Source organism: Lampris incognitus, chromosome 4 (genome assembly GCF_029633865.1).
Source record: "Lampris incognitus isolate fLamInc1 chromosome 4, fLamInc1.hap2, whole genome shotgun sequence".
Lineage (NCBI taxonomy): Eukaryota > Metazoa > Chordata > Actinopteri > Lampriformes > Lampridae > Lampris > Lampris incognitus.
This window is the reverse complement of record NC_079214.1, coordinates 22,341,561-22,363,563: the sequence shown is the minus strand read 5'-3', so window position 1 is coordinate 22,363,563 and position 22,003 is coordinate 22,341,561. Positions and strand designations below refer to the sequence as shown.

Below are 22,003 nucleotides of genomic sequence, written 5' to 3'. Positions count from 1 at the left end.
CCTTAGAGTGCTTTTCCTGGTGCAGAAAATGTGCCCAGATGTTTTCCTTTACTTCTTTATTTTACATTTTTCGAGGGTTCTGGTATGTTTCAAGAGGGAGACAACAATGAGATCAAGCCCTCGCTGTGACAATGAATTACAGTTATGCGAGTCCATGCTCTTTTTCAGTCTCTATTTCTAATCAGTGACTGAGTAACACGTAGAACATGTGGGCAGATTGAGCCAGACAATCAATGCCATTATCGGCGGGAAATACTGAGGAAGCAGAATAAAGAAACATAAAGGATGGCAGCTGAATAGCTTTAACCAAGGTTATATTCCTGAAGTCCTTGGGATTTTGGGCAAGGTGTTTTATTCTGCCGTGAAATACAGTCAATGCATTTCACGTCAACCAAGTTGGGCCTAGTGAAGATCTTATTGGCTCATTAAAAATTTGTAGATCCTTGAGTCTAAAGTTTCATTATAAATCAGAGATGTGTGAATTATTAAATCGGGCTGTTTCAACATGTGGATATGACCAGGCAGTCTCCTGCAGGGAAAAGCAAAGAGCGGTAAACAAAGTGGGTAAATCCTCACATGAGATTGCCATCTATTCACCAACAGGTGAAAAGATGATGACTGAAGGACATCTGTGTGGGGTTTTTGCTAATATCGCCGGTTTATTCAGTGTCATTATGTTTACTCAAATTCATGCATATTTATTCAGTGGTATATTTGCACAGAACCGTTTCAGTATTCTCTCCTGCATCCTTCTTTCCTGACCCAGTCTAACTCTCCCACGTATTTTCATTAAATCATAATCTCAGCCTGATCACAACATTAAATTATGCTGTCTTCAAAATGACTTTGTGTAATTATCTGCAGGCTCCAGTCTCAACATTCCCATGCCACACTCATCCTCAAGCTTCCAATGAAAGTAATTTGCTACTGTTATAAGTAAAGTTTTTTTCCCCCATCCAAACCACCCCGTTTCTGCCCTTTTTGCTATTCATTCATGCGTTTTCCAGTTTGATCCTGCCTTAATAGAGGTACTCTGTAGTAATACTAAGATTAACCATGGGTGTTTCTCTTCTGCTACTTTCGGGCTGCTCCCATTAGGGGGTCGCCACATCAGATCATCTGTTTCCATCTCTTCCTGTCCTCTGCATCTTCCTCTGTCACGCCAGCCACCTGCATGTCCACCCTCACCACATCCTTAAACCTCCTCTTCAGCATCCTTCTTCCAATATACCCAGCATCTCTCCTCCGCACATGTACAAACCATCTCAATCAAAAAAGCCCTCCAGCGTGTTGTGGAAACAGGCAGCACAGGACATTGTTGGCATTGAGCTGCCTTCACTAGAACATCTTCACAGCACTCACTATGTGACGAGGGCGAAGAACATCACAAAAGATATTACACACCCTGGATACCATCTGTTTCAGCGCCTCCCATCAGATAGCCGCTTCAGATCAATCCGCACAAACACAAAGAGACTGAAAAACAGCTTCTTTCCAGAAGCTGTAGCATTACTGAACTCAGACATCTCCTCAGTCCGACAAGACTGATGTGCTGCCACCATTGGGCACGTGCAATATTTGCAATATTTACTCACATGTCACTTTAAGCCACTTCATATCTGTCCACCGCACCTTTACTGCATTTTTGTTGATGTTTTTGCACCTTGTAAGTTGTATTTTATCGTTAACTGTATTGCATTTTATACCTTATACTGTTTATATTTTGCACTTATATTGTTTAGACTCTGTACTTTTTATTGCTGATATTTTATATTTTCTTATCTCTTTTATGTATGCACCATTTTGAGGTTGACACAACTGCAATTTTGTTGTGCTTGCACAAGGATAATAAAGTTCTTGAATCTTGAATCTTGCCTCTCTTGTCTGTGAATGTTCTCATTCGTCCAGGTCATGGTTATCCAAAGGTGTTGAATCAAGTGCAACTGGACTTGCCTCTCTTGCTTTGTCTCCAAACCTGCAACCTGAGCTGTCTCTCTAATATACTCATTGCTAATCCTGTCCTTTTTCATCACTCCCAACGAAAATCTTAACATCTTCGACTGCTGCGCCTCCTGTCTTTTTGTCAGTGCTACCATCTCCAAACCATGCAACATAGCTGGTCTCACTACCGTCTTGTAGACCTTCCCTTTAACTCTTGCTGGTACCCTTCTGTCACAAATCACTCCTGACACTTTTCTCCACCCACTCCACCCTGCCTGCACTCTCTTCTTCACCTCTCTTCCACACGCCATGTTACTTTGAACAGTTGACCCCAAGTATTTAAACTCATCCACCTTCATCACCTCTACTCCTTGCATCCTCACCATTCTGCTGCCCTCCCTCTCATTCACGCACATGTATTCCATCTTGCTCCTACTACTACTACTTTCGGTTGCTCCTGTTAGGGTTCGCCACAGCGGATCATCCATTTCGATCTCTTCCTGACCTCTGCATCTTCCTCTGTCACACCAGCCACCTGTATATCCCCCCTCACCACATCCATAAACCTCCTCTTTGAGCTTCCTCTTTTCCTCTTCCCTGGCAGCTCCATATTTAGCATCCTTCTCCCAATATACCCAGTATCTCTCCTCTGCACATGTCCAAACCATCTCAATCTTGTCTCCCTTGCTTTGTCTCCGAACCGTCCAACCTGAGCGGTCCCTCTAATATACTCGTTCCTAATCCTGTCCTTCTCTGTCACTCCCAATGAAAATCACGTTCCATCTTGACCCTGAGACCCTGAGACCAGGATAAGTGGTCCGGATAATGGATGGATGGATGGATGGATGATTTTCATTCCTCTTCTCTCCAGTGCATACCTCCGAGACCTCTTCAGGCTCTCCTCAACCTGCTCTCTACTCTCACTACAGATCACAATGTCATCTGCGAACATCACAGTCCACAGAGACTCCTGCCTGATCTCATCCGTCAACCTGTCCATCACCACTGCAAACAAGAAAAAGGCTCAGAGCCGATCCTTGATATAATCCCACCTTCATCCTCAACCCATCCGTCATAAAGGACAGGGACTGACATGAGATCCAGAGAATGTGTCATCTATTGGAAATCTGGATATTTGCATAAAGATAGTGGTTGTATGTCATAAGAAATAGTATATTCATACCTAACCTAACCTATATAGATAATGCCTGTTTTCTCAATGCGCCATCATATCTTCCATCTGCTTTGAAACTCAAGGTAGATGGGAGATCCAAGCAAGATTTTAACCAGACACTGAAAGCAGACATTTATGATGACTCATCTAGGACAGACACGCTGTTTACGATAGATAACACCTCGTGTCCTTGTTTATACAGACATGAAAGAATAATGGGTATGCTATCATTGTTAGGCACAGGGGAAATACATGTGCACACACAACACATACACATGCACGCCATACACACACATGCACAGATTCATACATGCATACACACACAAGCATTCATAAAATATTAGAGCTTATATCAATGTTTCTTAATGAGTGCTTTAGAGCCTTTGGGTTAATAGACAGGGTTATCATTTGGGAGGAAAAAGTAAACCAAAGGTGAAAACACAGAAGATAGATATTGATATAAGTTTATGATTCAAGAACTGTGAACAAAGAGCTTACACAACAAAGATATCTGTCTCTGAAACTCTGTTTTAAGCAGAATAGATGATTTAGTGTGTGCTGCCATTAAAACGTTTAACCACTCAGGGACCCCCCCCCCCCCCCGACCGCTTGAGTAATCGTAACGTCATGTACTAGGCTCAACACATGAAGTATGAGAGGCCGTATAGGCCATATTCCATACTTTAACTCTCACATACACAACTGAAAATGCTCTCACATGGGGCCAGACCTGCCAGTCAGCGGCCAGCGTGTCTACTTATCCATGCACGTTACACTATATTTTTTCGAACTTTTGTTTTTGTCACGAGTACTTTCACACAAAACGAGACTATTGCGCAGCAAAAAAAGCGACTTTTTTTCCCCGGAACGAAGTCGATTTTTCTGAGCTGTCGCACCTCGAATAATCAATCACGTTGCACGGAACGGACGTCACGTCGTAACTCCTAAATGACAATGGCGGGCCCAGATTGTTTGTGTTTCTCATCACCCTGTATTGTATTGTAACGACCAGGAATGACTAGACTCGCTAGCCCTTGACTGACGGGTCGGACCCTCTAGTCGACTGTTAACATAGTCGCACATAATGCGGGAGACCCGGATTCGCGTCCCAGCTGCCCCCCCCCCCGCCCGAATTCGCTACATTGGTGTCAGAAGTGGGATGGTGAGACCGTGAGGCCCTCGTGCGCCCAGAGGCGTGAGGGAGCTGGTACGCTGAAGCGCGGGGACGCCCACGGATGAATAGACTCGCTACCCCTTGGCTAACGGGTCGGACACTTTAGTCGACTGGTTAACGTAACGTAGTCGCCCGTGGTGCGGGAGATCCATGTTCGTGTCCCGGCTGCCCCCCGAATTCGCTACAGTACGACAACGGACACAACAATTATAAAGACAACGAACTCAAAGACAATGTGTGGAGGAGCATCGCCGAGGTTATCAGGATAGTGAGTAGCTTACGTAATTTACGTTGGAAATGGCAGAGCTGGTAGCAAGGCAACCCTCCCTGCAGCGCAGCACACCGCAACGGAGGAAGTGCCACCTCCGGCGGGGGCCGGACCGGCAACGGGCGGGGGTCTACCCCCGCGACCGCGAAGGGAACAGGAGATCTCACCACTGTACCTGAACCCGCCGAGTTGAGTCCCCCTCGCGTCCTGGGAATTTGCGACAGAAAGCTGGGTTTCTGTCCTAAATTCGTACTGCTGCCGGTATGAATAGTTCTGCGGCGAAGGCGAGGATCTTGCATTTTCGTGTTATTTATTATTCACGTCCCCAGTGTGTAAAGGCCTTAAAGCTTAAAAGTAATAGGATCGTAAACCATTAAATTAACTGTTTTTTGTTTTTTTTTCGGGGGGGGGTTGTTTTTTGTTTTTGTTTTTTTACACAATTTTCCTGCGCTAAAGGACACTGCTTCGTACTCACTGCCTTCCACGCCACTTCTGCCTTATTATCTGCGGATGCTGAGTTGTGTTTGGGAGCTGTCTTGTCTCTTCTGTATTGACTACAGACACCGATGACAGACTGTGTGACGGCATGCAGCAGAGTACATGGCCGCCTAGTGGCAGTAGAACGGCGGTACAAAATTGCTCGCAACTTTCTCATAAGTGATCAAACATGTCTGAAACTTATCTTATGGGCTCTTTATATTACAAGTTACCGACGCAGCATGTATCTATTTTACATTTACAATCCTTTTTAAACCTCACCATAACCTGAACCTCGACCTCTTTCTTGTGGCATCTATACCTCACCTTGATTCGCTCCTAAAGACCTCATGACATGTCTCACCAAACAAAGAAGTCGCATCCCCTTATTTGGTTATGACAGGCCGCTGATTGACTCGGCCTTCAACCGGGGGACAACATGGCAACAGAGAATCTGTTCTGAGCTAATAGTAGTAACTAGTAATAGTAGTAATAGTAGTAACTAGTAATAGTAGTAATAGTAGTAACTAGTAATCTTGTATAGGTGAGGGCCCAACTGATCAGAGCAGGTCAAGCCAGCTTATGAGTATTTTTCAAAAGTGAAGCCAATGTTATGTTAAAGCTGCAGTAGGGCAAAATCCAAATGACAGCCTTTCCTAACAACCCTTTACCTTGAACTATTACTCATAAATGTCAAATGAAAATGAATCGCGATTGCTACATGATGTGGACGTGAACTTACCTGTATCTGTGGTAAGGCTAATCGTTGTTGGCGTGAAATAAGTATTAGATTTGAATCGTAACTCAACGAGTGCCCATGATTCAGAGATACCTTCTGGACAGCTAGTTGTCCAGTGCAAAATGAAATGAATATGCCTCTGTTTGAGCACGAGTGCCGATGTGAATACTTTGCATTGTCAGTGGATGAAGTAATGACATCAAACTAGGAAGCTATTATGCAACCTGCTAAGTGTAAAACATTTTTAATGTGATACACCTTTAATTCATTTAGCACTAAAACTTTTTTTGTCGGTCTCTAGATTACTATTAGAATTTTAATTTATCTCTAATATTAAAGCTAAACCCCTTCCAATGTAACTTGATTCATAACCAATTACTGTACTCCGTAGGGGTTATCTAAAAGGAAGCAAGACCAGGGACAAGTGTGTAGTGACACCACATCCCGCCTGCTAATTTCATTCCTGTTGAGGATTTAAATCGACTAATATCACCCCAAGGTGCCGGAATTAATAATATAAAAATAACTATAGTTAGCACAACCACATAAAGGACAACTGCAAAAATGTTATGAAAATCTCACAGGCCTTTTTATGACATTCTGTGATAGTCATGAAGATGAAAAGATTTCAGTGAATATGAGGAAAGTATATTATGCTTAAACGTTGATAGATCCCATTTTTTTAAGATATTAACATCCAGTTTTTGTCTTTAGTGTAGAGCAGTAGTCTGACATGGGGAGCATAGGGAGTTTGAGATATAATAGGTATAAGCTTTAAGAGCTTCTAATATCAATTATCATGAGTTCAGAAGTCTCAAATCCCATTTGGTTCAGCTTAATCCTTTGTTTTTAATGCTTTCTTGTAGTAACATCTAGAAGGCAGTTCATCCATAGACACACTTAGAAAACATTGTTGTTTTGTGGGAGGTGTTGTACCTCCCTTATGATCAAAACTAATTCCCCCTTGGCTATGTGGGTGTGTGCAGCCATGTACGCCGGGCGTGGATGGACGTGCCCCCTCCCCCTCCCCCTGCCCGCCCGCTGGGTGGGCATTCCTGGTGGTGCATCGGTCTGTCGATCATGGGGCCCGGCCCCGGACCAGTGGTCAGTGCATGCTGCCCCCAGCTATTGTTGTTAATAATGTTTCCCTCAAAATTACAGAAATGATTATGGTAATTAGTATTGCTGTCTGTCTCTGTAGGGCTGTTATTGTTATTACATCTTTATTACATTGCTACCTGTAAGTTTCAGCCCAGAGAAACTCACTTGAGGCAGCAATAAAGGCAGAAAAACAAGACTGTTGACGTCAACCATGCTCAGGGATCTAAACCACTCATCCATTTTCAAAATTAGCTTGTCAACACTGCTGACAGTATTATTGCCATGTGACATAAATTGATTCCACTGAAAAGGACCTCTCATGATCCTCTAATCCTCCTAGGGAACTCAACAATTGAGTGGTGTGAAATCACATTAGGCTTCGACGGCTATGTAAGATGGCTTTTGGTGACATTAAAAGTGTGTTTGTCAAATGTAAAGCAGGTAAAAATAATAAATCAATGAATGCGACCATCCTTAAGGCTTAGACGGGCTTTGGTTCACATGTTCAAGCGAGTTAGAAGATGACAAAGGTTATCATGTACATCATACCGCATATCATATATATATATATATATATATATATATATATATATATATATATATATATAATAAATCTTATATCATGTATTTCGTATGTAGTAAGACCCTGTATCCCCATGTGTGAGTGTATTCAGGTATATGTAAACATTGATGGAGGTAAACCTGTATTGTAATCAACAGGCTGCAACAACAAATTTACTTGAGAGGACCAATAAAGACTCCACCCATATACACCTGAAGGGCTAGCACATGGTAGCTGGTACTGAACACTTTGTCAACTGCTTTGTGGCCCTGACAGAGACTAGCGATCAAATGCCTGGAGTGATACCAGGTGGTTGGCATAGTGATGGAGTGATACCAGGTGGTTGGCATGATGATGGAGTGATACCAGGTGGTTGGCATAGTGATGGAGGGATGCCAGGTGGTTGGCATGGTGATGAAGGTGGTGTGGGGAAGAACAACCTGACTGACGCACGTTAACCTTAGAGCTGAAATTGTCATTTAACCTAAATCGGAGATGAAATTCACACTTTGAAAAAACTGAATTGTACTCTCAAGTACTGATTTTAAAATGCATCAAATATCTGTATAGAAATTGTGTTTTGGCCAAGTCCGACTGCACCATTCCATGCATATTTTAACATCAGTGTGGTCTTTAAAGTACAATGAATTTGTTGGTAAGTGCTTCTGATGGGATAAAAGGCGCCATTCTGTTGCAACATGACAGTCATGGTTTGTGCATACTGTGCAGATAGTCTGACTACGTTTACACTGTGAGGGTCCACAACTCTGTCAAGAAGTTGTTCATGCTCCTAAATAATAAAAGCAATGAAATTATGGAAATTTTTCACCAAATTGACACCTTTACTTTCCTAAATCCTCAGGGAGGTAACCAAAGTCACCGTGCCGTTCCCATAATGTAAAACTACAGCTCCACATAAAAAATGTTTTATGTTTTTACATTTAACATATTTTTTAAAATATTTTATAAAACGAATGAACATTTAAAGAGTGTTGCTACTGCTGCCGAGCTTTATAAAAATTTAAGAATATTAATGGCAACAGTGGTTATTGTCACCCATTCCTCATTGGTACTGATTTCCTTTAGACGACCAGCCCTACAATACAATACGTCTGCAATACAGCTACAATAACTGTTCCTGATTTTTATGCTGTTTCATCGCTAATCGCCCTCCTAGGACAGGGCCAATCAAGATGAAACTGAATTATTCAGAGCTTGAATGATGTGGTTTACTGAACAACAGTGAACGTAGACACTAAAACAGAGGTGAGACCTGACAAGAGATGACATCTAGAGAAAGCAAACGAGAGTACTTGTGATTAGCTGAAAGCCTAGGGGACTACGTCAGTGCAAAATTACTAAATGTATTACAACCCAGAAGACAAACTGCAAGAGAAATACAACACAGTAGTAAAGTGGGCAATGGCAATACCATGGCAGCTACACACAGATGCCAACATTAAGCACACTCCATGCCATCAATTAGAATATATAAAGAAAGTCTGGAAGAAATATCAAAAGTAGATGGTATTTACCTAAACATATATATAAAATATGAAATATTATATATAAAAAATATATATAAATATGTATAGATATACACATATATACATATATATATACAAGTGTATATATGTATATATATACATATGTATATATGTGTGTGTGCGTATATGCGTACGTGTGTGTGTGTGTGTGTGTATATATAGTAGCCTTGGCCTTAGCCCCTTAAGGACACACTATGTCCCTACCCATGAATAATGCAATTCAAGTAGTTGAACGATTACAGGGCTATTCATTATTGGGCATCAAGCCACATCCCAACCTCAACCTCCAGTAATCACATGACATCAAGGGTTCCAGAGGGCTTCACTGTATATTGTGGCTACAGTACAGTCCATATAATAAATACAATTAGAGATCCTACGGATTCTGTTGACATCAAGCATCCCAGATGGGTTCAACAGGAAATCGGATTGAAATATATCTAAACTCAACATGATGCCAAATCAGTTTTGGAGTGATATTTCTCAATTTCCAAGCGGACAGGAACTACTCAAAAACTGACTGAAACTGTAACGGACTGCATAATAATTATACCAGACAATGACATTCCCATGGCATCAACCTAATTCCTCAAACCTTTCCACAAATTGAATCTTTGAAGAAACAAGATTCATTGTATTCAATAAGCTTTTAAATAATGAACAAAATCATTACACACAACACTGTCAAGATGAATTCTATGTTACTATATCTAGCTATTTTGTGGATTGACAGAGCTGTTACACATTTTCAAGAAGCCTGTCATAAATCTCTGCCATTAAACACTTGTTTGGTGCTTCTATTTTTAAACTTGTCATGTCCAAAAAAGTCATCCAAATACCCCCTTCCAAAAGCAATTTGGAGAGGCGTATTAGTATGATTAAGTGGATTAAGATGAATAGAATAGAATATACTCTTTAAATGTATCATTAATGTCTTAGTTTAAAGAGTAAAGGAATTACATATTCATATTAAAAAGGGACAGACCATCTGGGCTTCCTCCCTTGCTTGAGTTGTTTATTTACTGGGGAAATAATCTCAAATGGATGATCTGAAATAAACCAAGATATATGAGCAAGCTGGCTGAGAGTGTGACAAGATGTATTTATGCCTTGCTGTAGCCCAGAGATGTTTTCTTCAGGAAGCAACTGGTATGAAACAAATTGGGAGAAGTTCAAAAAATTCCATGAAAAAAAAAGTTAACCATATTCATCAAATGTTCTTATGCCAACAGCACAGTCGCATGCGGCCCCACCCACCACTGAGATGTCTCATTTTCCAGCCATTCTCTGAAATGCTGGCAAGCTACATGGGCTGGCACACTATGGATCGTTTGCGACAAGCAGTCATTATGTTGCCCAAATGAGCAAAATCACAGCACAACATATTATTACAATGACACAATGCATGGTAAATGGATTGCATTTATATAGCGCTTTTCTAGCTCCAACAGCTATTCAAAGCACTTCACAATCAATGAAAGCGTCACATTCACCCATGCAAACTCACACATACACAGACAGCCGTGTCAGTCATGAAAGGTAACAACCAGCTCATCGGGGGCACTTACTAGGTGTTAAGTGTCTTGCTCAAGGACACCTCGACATTTTGGCAAGGAGGAGCCAAGGATCGAACCAGCAACCTTCCAGTTAACCAGACGACCTGCTCTACCTCCTGAGCCCCTGTCACCCCAAACAACCATGAGACAAATCCGTCTTACCTTATCTTGATAGATGACAAAAAGCATGATGGACAGGATCTCCAGGACGAAGATCAGGAGAAGGAGGATGAAAAACTGTGAAAACACAAAGGGAGGGGGAGAGGTGGCAGGGTATTTATGAGTTGCTCCATCAATGCAGAAGAAAGCTCCCAGGTGTGACATTAAGCTTCTGTAAAGAATGAGCTTTAAATTCAAGGAAAACAAAGGGAGAACAGACCCCCCCCCCAGACAGAGAACAAAGGAAGAGAAAGGGAGAGGATGGGGCACGTTCGGCATGCTCAGCCAAGATACTCCCAATGGACCCATCTAGAAAGAGAAGAAGGGTCTGGAGCTATAACACCAAGTGGGACAGGGTGGGGGAGGTCATTTACTGTGCTCCACCACCCACTTTCAAATCAGTTAAAGGAGCCATATTTTATTTCTCCTCCTAACCACCTCCACCACCATACTGTCTATGGTAGCCTAGACAAGTAGCTTGATGGGCGATACATTTTCCTCCTATAGACCTGCATGAATGCCTAAAACAGTTACGAGCTCATCCATCAAGCGCACTACAAAGACAAAGCTGGGTACCTCAAACAAGGGAGTTCTTCTCTGAAAGACAGTGGAGTGAATTTTTTTTATTGTTATTTACATGCAGACAGAATGTGAGAATGTCTCAGGGGGTCAGAAAAATATATGAAAGTGAAAGAGGGGAAAAGCACCATGTTAAAGACGCATCAGGCATGCACCAACGAACGTCAGCCCCACTTGGCATCTCGGGAAAACAAATCAGATTCAAACATTTGGGAGCGATTCAGGGGGAACAGATAAATGTCTTGAGAATTTTAAAACTGATTCGGAGGCAGAGAAAAATACAAGTGTCTTGATCCTAAAGTAAGGGATAGTAAGACATTATCACTGTTCAGTTTTCTAACTGCATTACAACTAAGTTGGTTTTCCATCCCCTCAACATTTGTGAATGGCTAGATCACAATGCTTTCACTAAGTCGGGCTCACATTTGCCTTCAAGGACCTTCTGGCAGCAAGTCTTGCATGTTTTCCTTGAATAAGTATAGGATGAAGGACTTGGTGAGTGAGAGACACATAGGGGATCACAACCCCCGATGGCATACAACTTGTGGTGTTTATGTGTCCATTTGACTACATTGAGAAAGAATATGCTAGTACATATTCTCTATTGTCGAATAAGCCCACATTATTTGCAGACTAAACCGTATGTGTGGGTTTTTCATTATGCCTCAGAGTTATGCAACTGTGGTAAAAACAACAGGTTTTTTGTAGGATGAATAACTGAATGACTGCGACAACCAGAAATTAATGTGCTTTATATGTAACAAAAGAAGGGTGATTAAGGTTGGTTTTTTTTTGCACATATCAGTTTGTAGACATAAGGAAGCACATTAGCTTGATGGGTATTCAGAGTCCTGTTTGTGAGCTATTGTCAAAAAATATCCCTTTAAAGAGGAGAGAAAAAGTATTGGTAGATAACAATTCAATAACTCATTTGAATATCCCTCTTTCTCTCCCCCCTCTTTGTTCTGCTATAACCACTGGGTGTTCTTTGATACCAGGGAAGCACAGCGGAGAGACATCATTAGGAATGGGGAAAAAAAACAAAAACACTGGCGACCAATAGAAATTCTACATACCCACTACCCCCTGTAGTCAACTGAATTTGCAGCACCTACCCATTAATCTGTTTCCAATAACAGACTGCACACATCTTTTCCTAAGCCACAGGCAATAGTCAAATAGAGGAATTGTTTAATTGCATAAGATGGAGTATATGCTTTTATAATGTACTAAAACAGGCAATTGAATAAGGCTGAGAAATCATCATTAAATGGGTGGCTGTAGTTACCTTTGGTGAGGGAAAGCTATTTGGGATTCACTTAGAAATTATATTGGTTATAAAGGCAATAATTGGCTGCCAAATAAAGTGAAGGTAGAATGCTTTTTTTGCTTTAACTTATCATTATGAAATAAATGTTGATTGCACAGTGTAATGGCTTTAGAATAATGACACCATCGTCGTTTAAATTAGTTTTCTATAAACCTCTCCTTCACTATACAATTCTGTCCACCCACTTGGCACTCAAGCCCTTCCATCCTCCCATTTGGAGCTATGCCCCTTCGCTTTGGAGTGGCTCCGGCCTGCAGTAGTATGTACTTGGCCACCAGGCACGATTTTTCCCGCCAAATCGATTTACGGCACAGGAAATGCATCAAACACCCAGTAGTGGATTAGGCAATGGTGGACGGTGGAAGGGCGTCCAGGTAACGTAGAAGTCTATTCCGTTGCCTGCGAGCACGGGGATCGTCGGTTAGAATCCACGTGTTACCTCCGGCTTGGTCGGGCGTCCCTACAGACACGATCGGCCATGTCTGTGGTTGGGAAGCCGGATGTGGGTATGTAGCTTGGTCGCTGCACTAGCGCCTCCTCTGGTCAGTCGGGGCACCTGTTTGGGGGGGGGCAGGGGGGAATAGTGTGATCCTCCCACGTGCTACGGCCTCCTGGCGAAACTCCTCACCGTCAGGTGAAAAGAAGCGGCTGGTGACTCCACATGTATCGGAGGAGGCATGTGGTAGTCTGCAGCCCTCCCTGGATCAGCAAAGGGGGTGGAGTAGCGACCGGGATGGCTCAGAAGAGTGGGGTAATTGGCCAAGTACAATTGGGGAGAAAAGGGGGGGAACGTCCTCCCCCCAAAAAATGGTGGACGGTGGAACAACCGAAGTGACATCAGAAACTCTACGTGGCAAAAGAAAAAGAACCCAGTTGACAGAGGAGGCAAAGAAGGTGATAGAGTGATAGAAGATGAAATAAAACAAGAGAGAACCTTGGATGGGTATTCACTTGATGGAGAGAACTCCGGGACTTGAGATGGTTCCAAACCGACATTCACCTGGCATTCTTTCAACTGGATCAAGTAAGTAACACAACCTACCTACTTATTAATACTACCGGATGTTTTACCCTGCCTTCATCATAGCACCGAGATCGGAATTTCTAATTCAAATTGCGATTTTTACAATTGTTTCTTGATTTGGACAGTAGCCAGGGCTAATAAGCTGAAAGTGAGCCGGTTGTCTTTGCGACAGCGGTGCAAACAATAAACCCACTTGGAAATGCTGGGGGGTGGGGTGGGGTGGGGTGGGTGTTGAAAAGTTGTCTACAGCTGCTTTAAGTCAAGTGCCAGCTTTCTTCAGCAGTTGCTTCCTTGATGAAATATAATTTGCTCAAAATGACAGATGACAGATGCAATTCATGGATCATTTCTTAAAAAAGACATTACCACAGCAGCTGGCAAAAAAACTAGGTTCATCTTCTCTGATAATAAAGCTTAATCAAGACGGTAAAAACACATGATTTACATCCCAAAGCTATAGTTAAGGTTAACAAAACTAATAGCAAGATGTTGTCATAATGTGATTTAAAACTCTCTTCTGTGTGTGAAAAAAGTAGCTCAAAATGTAAATACATGCACACGCCCTCAACTTCAAACATCATAGTTTGCAAGTGCAGTATGGCTTAAATCTAAAATATAAGAGGCGTTTTTACCCTTTGTTTGGAGCATGGAGCATTTTCTCCTCGTGTCTGATTTATTTGTGCCTATGTGAACACAAAATTGTGTGTAACAAAACAATCCAACCAACAGAAGGTGGTCTCGTCACCTTCTCGACAAACTCTTCCTTTTTAGTGAAAATGCAATCCAGCTTAAAGAAAATGCTATGGGATCAGCTTGTTGTGAATTGGTAGCATGTCTGCATGCTGAAAGTACTATGTAATGTAGAATACATACTTTTGGGGCACACAATTCAGTATGTAGAATGCAGTATGCACTGTGTACGACAATGTACATACATTACACCAGAGGTCCTTCATCTTGCAGAGATAGAGCATATTGACAATATCTTTTTTTACCAGCAGATATTAACTGAGAGCACAAAACAAACCAGTATGAATGGGAGTCAATGAGACTTTTCCACAAGATCAGCTCTACAAAATTTAACTTTTTTTTCAGAAGAATTTTGATAGCATTAACAGACAGCTTGTAAAAAAAATATTTACTATGAATTTGATTTATTGGATTCGTGTGCCGATGGGTTAAAAACAGCTCATTTTCTAAAGATATGGTAAATGCCTTAAAAATATTCATGAGGTCTGCTTTCAGTCACAGTGAAGATTTGATACATGGCAGAGGACAACATTTGTTTTGATGGTAAGTTTGGTAAACCAGAGACCTTCGATGCTTCTCTGGGCTGGGTTGAAAAACAGCAAACCAATCTCATGAGCCAACAGCCTAATTGTCGTGAATCTCTCGTGAAACTTTTGGCGATGCCTTCTTAGTTGGTCAACTGAACCTGCTAATCAATCAATCAATCAATCAATCAATCAATCAATCAATCAATCAATCAATCAATCAATATCACATTGCCTCAATGCAAGTACAATTGCTTTGAAAGTTAGATTATATCATAGTCAAAGAATATATGTCAGAAAATAATTGTGTTCACAAATTGACAGGATGATGCAGAGGACAGGAAGACATGGAAACGGATGATCCTCTGTGGCGACCCTAACAGGAGCAGCTGAAATTAGGAGTAGTAGATGTTATAAATACTCCAGTTTCTCCTAAATATTGGGAGATCAAGGGTGATGCTGATTTTCTGGCTTTTGGCCCCATTCACTGCCATGTATTCTGGTCTGTTTGTGATCCAGGGACGTTCTGGTAGAACAGGGCTCTGTAGCCGCTAACAGTACAATGGGCATCAATGAAGTTGGCATGTCTCAGCAAAGCACATAGGGTCTCTGGTTACACTTTAAGGATTCGAATCCGAGCAGAGGTGATCTTTCTTAACAAATCTTAAACTTACACACTTCTTAAACTTATATGCATGAAGGCAAATCTTAAACTTATATACTTAATGAGAAATGAAACCGATTTAAAAAAAAAAATTTGGTGGCCGCCAACAAATGTCATGATACATCATTTGGCGGCCAGCAAAACTAACAGCCTAGCAGGGTTTCTAATACTCAAATCTACTCTAAACACTGTTCAAAAGACACATCCTTGTTTTCTTGGCTAAGCTATATTTCCACTCATGGAAATTATATCCCACAACACTAGCTCAGAGGATTTTGCGAATGATGATAGAGAGCGAGACTTACACGCAATGCATTCTGGTACATATAGGCGCTGTGAGCAGGAGGACGCTGACTTCTCCGTAGTACACAGTGAGGACTTTATTGCTTCAATAGACTACATTACTCATCAGTACTGATTGCACATACACAAAAACCATCGGTGAAATTTCCCTTTAACAAAGTATGACATGACAAATAAGGACTTTGATGATATTTCAAAAAGACCACAGCCGGCTCCAAAATTTTTTTCCTGAATTCTTGTTACCTACCCTGAAATACGTCTGTCAATCAAGTATACCATGGGGATAGGCATCAAGAAAAAGAAATGAAGTAGCATATATTTTCAGCAAAAACAAATATACAATGAGGGAAAAACATACAGGTGGACATATATTTGATTTGAAACAACAAACCATCCACCATGCAGCATCTTTTTCAGCCTTTTTCTTTTTGTTGCATTTTTATAAGTTGATTTCTAAAAGTCCCATAGCTGATGACTGTATTGATGATGGTAACACAAACGGAGTCGTTTCCTGTTACAACATTCCCATTCTCTTTTACAGTAGGTAATGTATGCAATATGAAAAGAAAACACCAGGCTCCAGTGGCTCTGAATCTGAACCCATAGAAGATTCAGATTTCCCAGTTGGCTACCATCGCGTCTGTGTTTACAACATCTCTGAAAGCAAAGCCTCCGAGCCTGTAGGGCTCCTGTTATTTATGATATTTCTTGTTTAGCTGGCTATAATGATATACCTTTTTAGCAGAGATCGATGCCTTGGCAGGATGTCAGGATAAGGAAAGCTGTTGTCAAGATGCTGGTGCAAGGATTGATTCCTCAGTGTTTATCCACCCACTGTGATTGTCACACTGTGTGAAAGCTACTGCGCCTTTCTGTCTACTGATGCTGGAAAACCAGTCATCTTAGGTGCACTGCCTATCTGAGCTTCCCAAATCAATACTATTCAGGACCCTGCTGCCTTGGACGTATATTGAGGAAGGCCTCCAAGCTGATAAATCTGCATTCTTTTTATTTGGCAGGTCTAATTGCTTTTGCACACTCTCTCCCAGGCTCAATTCCTTTCAGGTGACAACTCCCTTTTGTGGCTGCTGATCTGAAAGGTCTTGTGTAAGCAATTCACTGCCATTTCTATCAGTGTTCTCACCTCTCTGGATAGGTGTTGGACCCAGTTGCATCCCTTTCTTTGCCATTTGACATGGACTAGTATTGACTGTCTGATTTCATTGGTTTGAGACATGGCTTGAATTACCCGTCAGTCTCATGAAAAATGAATTGCTCGGCAATTGTAGTGTGGTAATAGAGAATCCACTGACAGAACTTACAGTACTTTACACATGAAGAGAAACTGTAATGGATTACACATTATTTTGTAACAAAATCTAGCTTTTTGAATTTACCTTTGTGCTCTCCTGTATGATTGGACTGAAATGATGTCAAGCCCATGTAATAGCTGCTTCCAATTTGTAAATGGAGGTACCAAAGAAAGAGCCAGCTATTACACTGTTAAGTGTTTATTCAAAACATTAAATTTCTCGTCATTTCTCATTAATTTTGCTTGAAAGGGTGAGACACACTGTGTCATCGTGGTTTTATTGAACAGAATTGCTTTGATTATTTGGTCATGGTCCCAGACATAAACCAAAGTAAGGCTACAGCTGAACACCTAATGGGGGCATGCAAAATCCTTTCTGTCCCTCACCATAATTAATAGGATGTCAGTGGTATGTTAGGCTTTCTGCATGAGCCTGCCTTCCCACGGAAGCTGTTAAGTTGCATCTTTTAAGATGCACCATACCAAAAAATATTTTCAAAAATGGCAGACCAAATGACCAAGATGGCACAAAATACACTGTACACAAAAAGGGATCATGACACTTTAGCCTGCACCAGGCACAACAGTAATCTCACAAACATCTCGGAGGAATCTTTCAATACTCTGCACTTCTTATGAGCTATCACTATGTTAATTACCTCTGAAATTAAAGGGGAATGAAGTCATTCTAAATCTCTGAAGCCAGGGCTGATCTGTCCCTCATCCAATCAGACTTATTAGACACCGAAGCTCATTATACTGAAGCAGCATATATAGATTGGCTTGTTCATTGCAGGGAAAATGTAGTGGATGGTGCTAATGATCAACACTCACTTTTAAGAGCCGTTCTCATAAAGATATTAACAGGCTTACTCCTGCTGTGCTATTCTATGACAATGGTTTCCACTTCTGCATGCGCTGGATTTGCTCTCCTATGTGCTGAGCAATGCTAATGTTTGTAGATCTATGAAACTTTGTGGGTGCTAAAATATTTATCAGTCTTGTATGGGCTTGGTGGTTTATGCAATACATTGTTGGGGATGGGCAGCACGTAGTTGGAGTCAGTCAAAATCCATGCAAATCAAGGTGTAGGAAATTGATATTTGTTGTGAAACAATATTTGATTAAAAAAAAAAAGCTTTTCAATATATATTGCCAAACATTTTTGTACCCTAATTTGCACATATTTGAAGTTTGGTAGGTATTTGAATTTTTAACTAATCACCCAGCAACACCAGGAGATTTGATGGGCCATTAATTTTTGCATATGTAGATAAAAAAAGCCTCAGAGTTCAAAAGTAGTCATCGACATCATGCTATGTTAGCAAACGCGTTAACTTTACAAAAAGCAAGCTTCCAAAGAGTGAATTAAAAACAGATTTACAAAGTCGAAAACCAATTTGTGCCTCAAAAGAGTATAGTCTTGGCTAAAAGTCAGCCCCTCTACCAGCTACTCACGGTCAGCAGCAGTGGACGGCTCTCTTTGACAGCTCCAACGCAGCCCAGGCAGCCAATCACCATGATGATGGTCCCTACCGCAATGAGCAGGTTGGCTGCCGAAAGGGAGGGGAGGGATGATGACAGGGTGGCAAAGTTTCCCTGGGTCACCGAGAGCCAGACCCCAACCCCGAGGATTCCACATCCTCCCAGCTAGAGCAGAAACATGAAGGGGGGGGGGGTGTGAAGGGGAAAAAAATGAGAAGGAGAGAAAGATGGTAACAAATTAAAGATAATCCATCAGTAAGTGCCTTGATGCATGCTCAATAATCCAGGTAAGGAAATCACAGAAAGTTGAATCAGTTCATCTGGACCATCTATGTGAAGAGGGAATGACCGTCCCTGAACCGAGAAGGGGGCCTAAGAGTAAACCTATTGCCTTATTTTACACTGTTGTGATTGCAACTATTCCCCAATCTTCCTGTGAACAGTGCACATGGCCGTTGGAATTCTAGTTAATGGTCACGGCAGTTTGCGTATGAAACCGATCGTTGGTTCAGTCATTATCCAGCTGTGTTGTTTATAAGGGTGGGGATACCTGCAGTCAGTTGAGACTGAAGAGGTCACTTAGATGACTGATGAAACGCTTCTCCCAATAAACGTTGTGTCCAGATGAACTGATTCCCCTCTCTGTGTACATCAGTGAGTATTTTCAGATGCATCTAGATCAGAGGTGCACAATACGCATGTGCACGTGCAAACGCACAAAAACACTGCTGAACTCTCAATGGCAACCAGATTCACAAGGCTAAGCCCATGATTCTTGCACGCCCCCCCCACACACACACATTTTTGTTCCTACTTTCTATTTCCAGCTGTAACTTCAGATCATTTTTAATGAGCTCCTTAGCGAAAAGTAGGGCGAGCATGAATAAAAAAACACTCATTGGCATTGTGTGATCTCCCAGTCCCTAAAACACCTCTTTGTTAACTATTTGCCACAGCTGGAGCACATTGATGGCTTTGAAATGAATGAGCATTGCGTATCATCATCTGTCTTCCCAGACCCCAATTAACCTGAAGTGTGTTTCCTAATAACTAAAGGCCGGTGTTAGGACAGCAGAGGAGAAAAGGGGACTGTAAGAGTACGCGAGATAGTGGAAAACATTCACAGGGCCAAATACAGGGGAGTTTGTAATGAAATAAAAGGCTGTCCACAGGGACTGGCTATTTAGTGGGTGACTGTCCATGAAAAATCAATTCTTCACCAAACCGAAAAGGGGATAATATTGTAAGAGTTTGAGCAGCATGTTTTTTTTCTCCTTCATTTGTATACCGCTATGAACATATCAAATAATGATAATAATAACCAATATTTATAAAGAACTCATCAAGAAGTGCTTTGAATCTGAATATTTAAAAGATGTGGGCAATAAAGTCTGAATAATAGAATAATATATGAAGAATATAATGAAATATGAAGCAGTAGACATAATATGCTGCAAAATACGTATAACTAATTAACAACATATGAATATAAAATAGCGAGGTGTATATGAAATAGTGCCTTGCTCCTTAAAAGAGGCGTATTTCAAAACATAAAGACAACAAGTGCTGCTGTGTGATGGTTTTTTGTTGTGTTGAGAGGTGCAGTCACGTGGGCACATAACAGTCTATCAAAAAGACTGTTCTTCAATTTAAAGAAAAGTTGGCCGGTTTTTCACTGCTTTTTTCAAGGATTCCCGTTGTAGACATTTTGATTTTGCAAGGTGGTCATCGATGTTTAACGACGGCTCTTCAGATCTGGTTTGGATTTAGAAGTCAGATTAAAAATGATCACATTCCTAAAAATCTATCAGTCCAATAGTTGTTTTTTTTTTCTTTCAAATCCAGATTATCTCCTTTACTAGGTACAGAATTGGAATTTAGCTTGAGTGTTGGTACTTTTTTTGTTGCTATAATACATATATATTATAAATTGAGACACTGTCAGCATTTCGTCTTTAATGTTTTCTGTGAAAAAGGTAATAAGTGTGAAGAACTTCAATGCAAAGCTTCAAATAAGGCCAATAACTGGATTTTTCAATGAATACTTTCACAATACATGAATACCAATTTATCAGTCTTAATGAATACAATTTCACAGTAGGTGAGATACAAACAGTCTTGTTACATGACTTTTACTGGGGTTATGATGACAGTAGAGCACTCCAACATTTCATGGTTGTCAAACTTATTCAATGCAAGCGGCGTCCAGGTAGTGTGGCAGTCTATTCTGCTGCCTACCAACCCGAGGATCGCCGGTTCAAATCCCCTTGTTACCTCCAGCTTGGTCAGGTGTCCCTACAGACACAATTGGCAGTGTCTGCGGGTGGGAAGCCGGACGTGGGTATGTGTCCTGGTCGCTGCACTAGCGCCTCCTCTGATCAGTCGGGGCGCCTGTTCGGGGGACTGGGGGGAATAGCGTGATCCTCCCACATGCTACGTCCCCCTGGTAAAACTCCTCACTGTCAGGTGAAAAGAAGCGGCTGGTGACTCCACATGTATCGGAGGAGGCATGTGGTAGTCTGCAGCCCTCCCCGGATCAGTACAGGGGGTGGAGCAGCGACCGGGATGGCTAAGAGAGTGGGGGGATTGGCCAGGTACAATTGGGGAGAAAAAAAAAGGGGGGGGCGTATTCAATGCATATCTAAACTACTTGTATTACTGCATGGTTATGTGGCTAGTTATATAAAGGTATAAATAAGCTTTTTAATTTTTGGAAAGATGCAACCCTTGGATAACATCCATTACACCTGTTGATTTATTAATTTTAATATCTACTACCTTCATTTACATCTACAGAAAATCTCCAAGCAGCCCTGGTCTGACCACCACAGGAAAACTAAACTTCACATGAGAGAAAAATAAAGATCTGTGAGCACAATGGGACTGCAGTTCATAAGCAAAGGTTCCTTTATTTAGTTCCCCTTGGAGATGAATAAAGTGTTCTGATTCTGATTTTGCAGTTCAAGTTAATCTCTGCAGCCCATTTCATCTAACTGGGGTTAAAGCAAAAAAAAGAAGAAAAAAAAGAGGCTATGTTGCAAACCAACGGAAAAAGGTCTGGAGGGGCAAGGACAGACTGCGCCTACGGTTAAGCTTGACTTGCACCATACACATCTCCTAACTGTATTACTGAATCATCTCATGTGCTTTTCCAAAAAATAGGGCCTCTGACATACAAGTGTAAAGATCACTACAGCATGTTGCTCAAATTTGGCTAATAAGAAGCTTTGTCTGCTTGTGCATGTCAGAGTGTGTGTGTGTGTGTGTGTATGTGAGTGAGAGAGAGAGAGAGAGAGAGAGAGAGAGAGAGAGAGTGAGAGAGAGAGAGAGAGAG

The 22,003-nt window shown here is 41.4% G+C and overlaps 1 protein-coding gene across 2 annotated transcripts in view; it reads right to left on the bottom strand.

The window, feature by feature from the left end:
- The window catches only part of tspan4a (tetraspanin 4a), a 99,944-nt gene that overhangs the window by 15,641 nt on the left and 62,300 nt on the right, over window positions 1-22,003 (bottom strand). For both annotated transcript variants that reach the window (XM_056278630.1, XM_056278629.1), the window contains 2 exons: window positions 18,643-18,834; window positions 10,702-10,776 (listed from right to left, as the gene is read on the bottom strand). In XM_056278630.1, coding sequence (XP_056134605.1) covers window positions 10,702-10,776; window positions 18,643-18,834 — 267 coding nt within the window. The remainder of the gene's footprint in view (window positions 1-10,701; window positions 10,777-18,642; window positions 18,835-22,003) is intronic.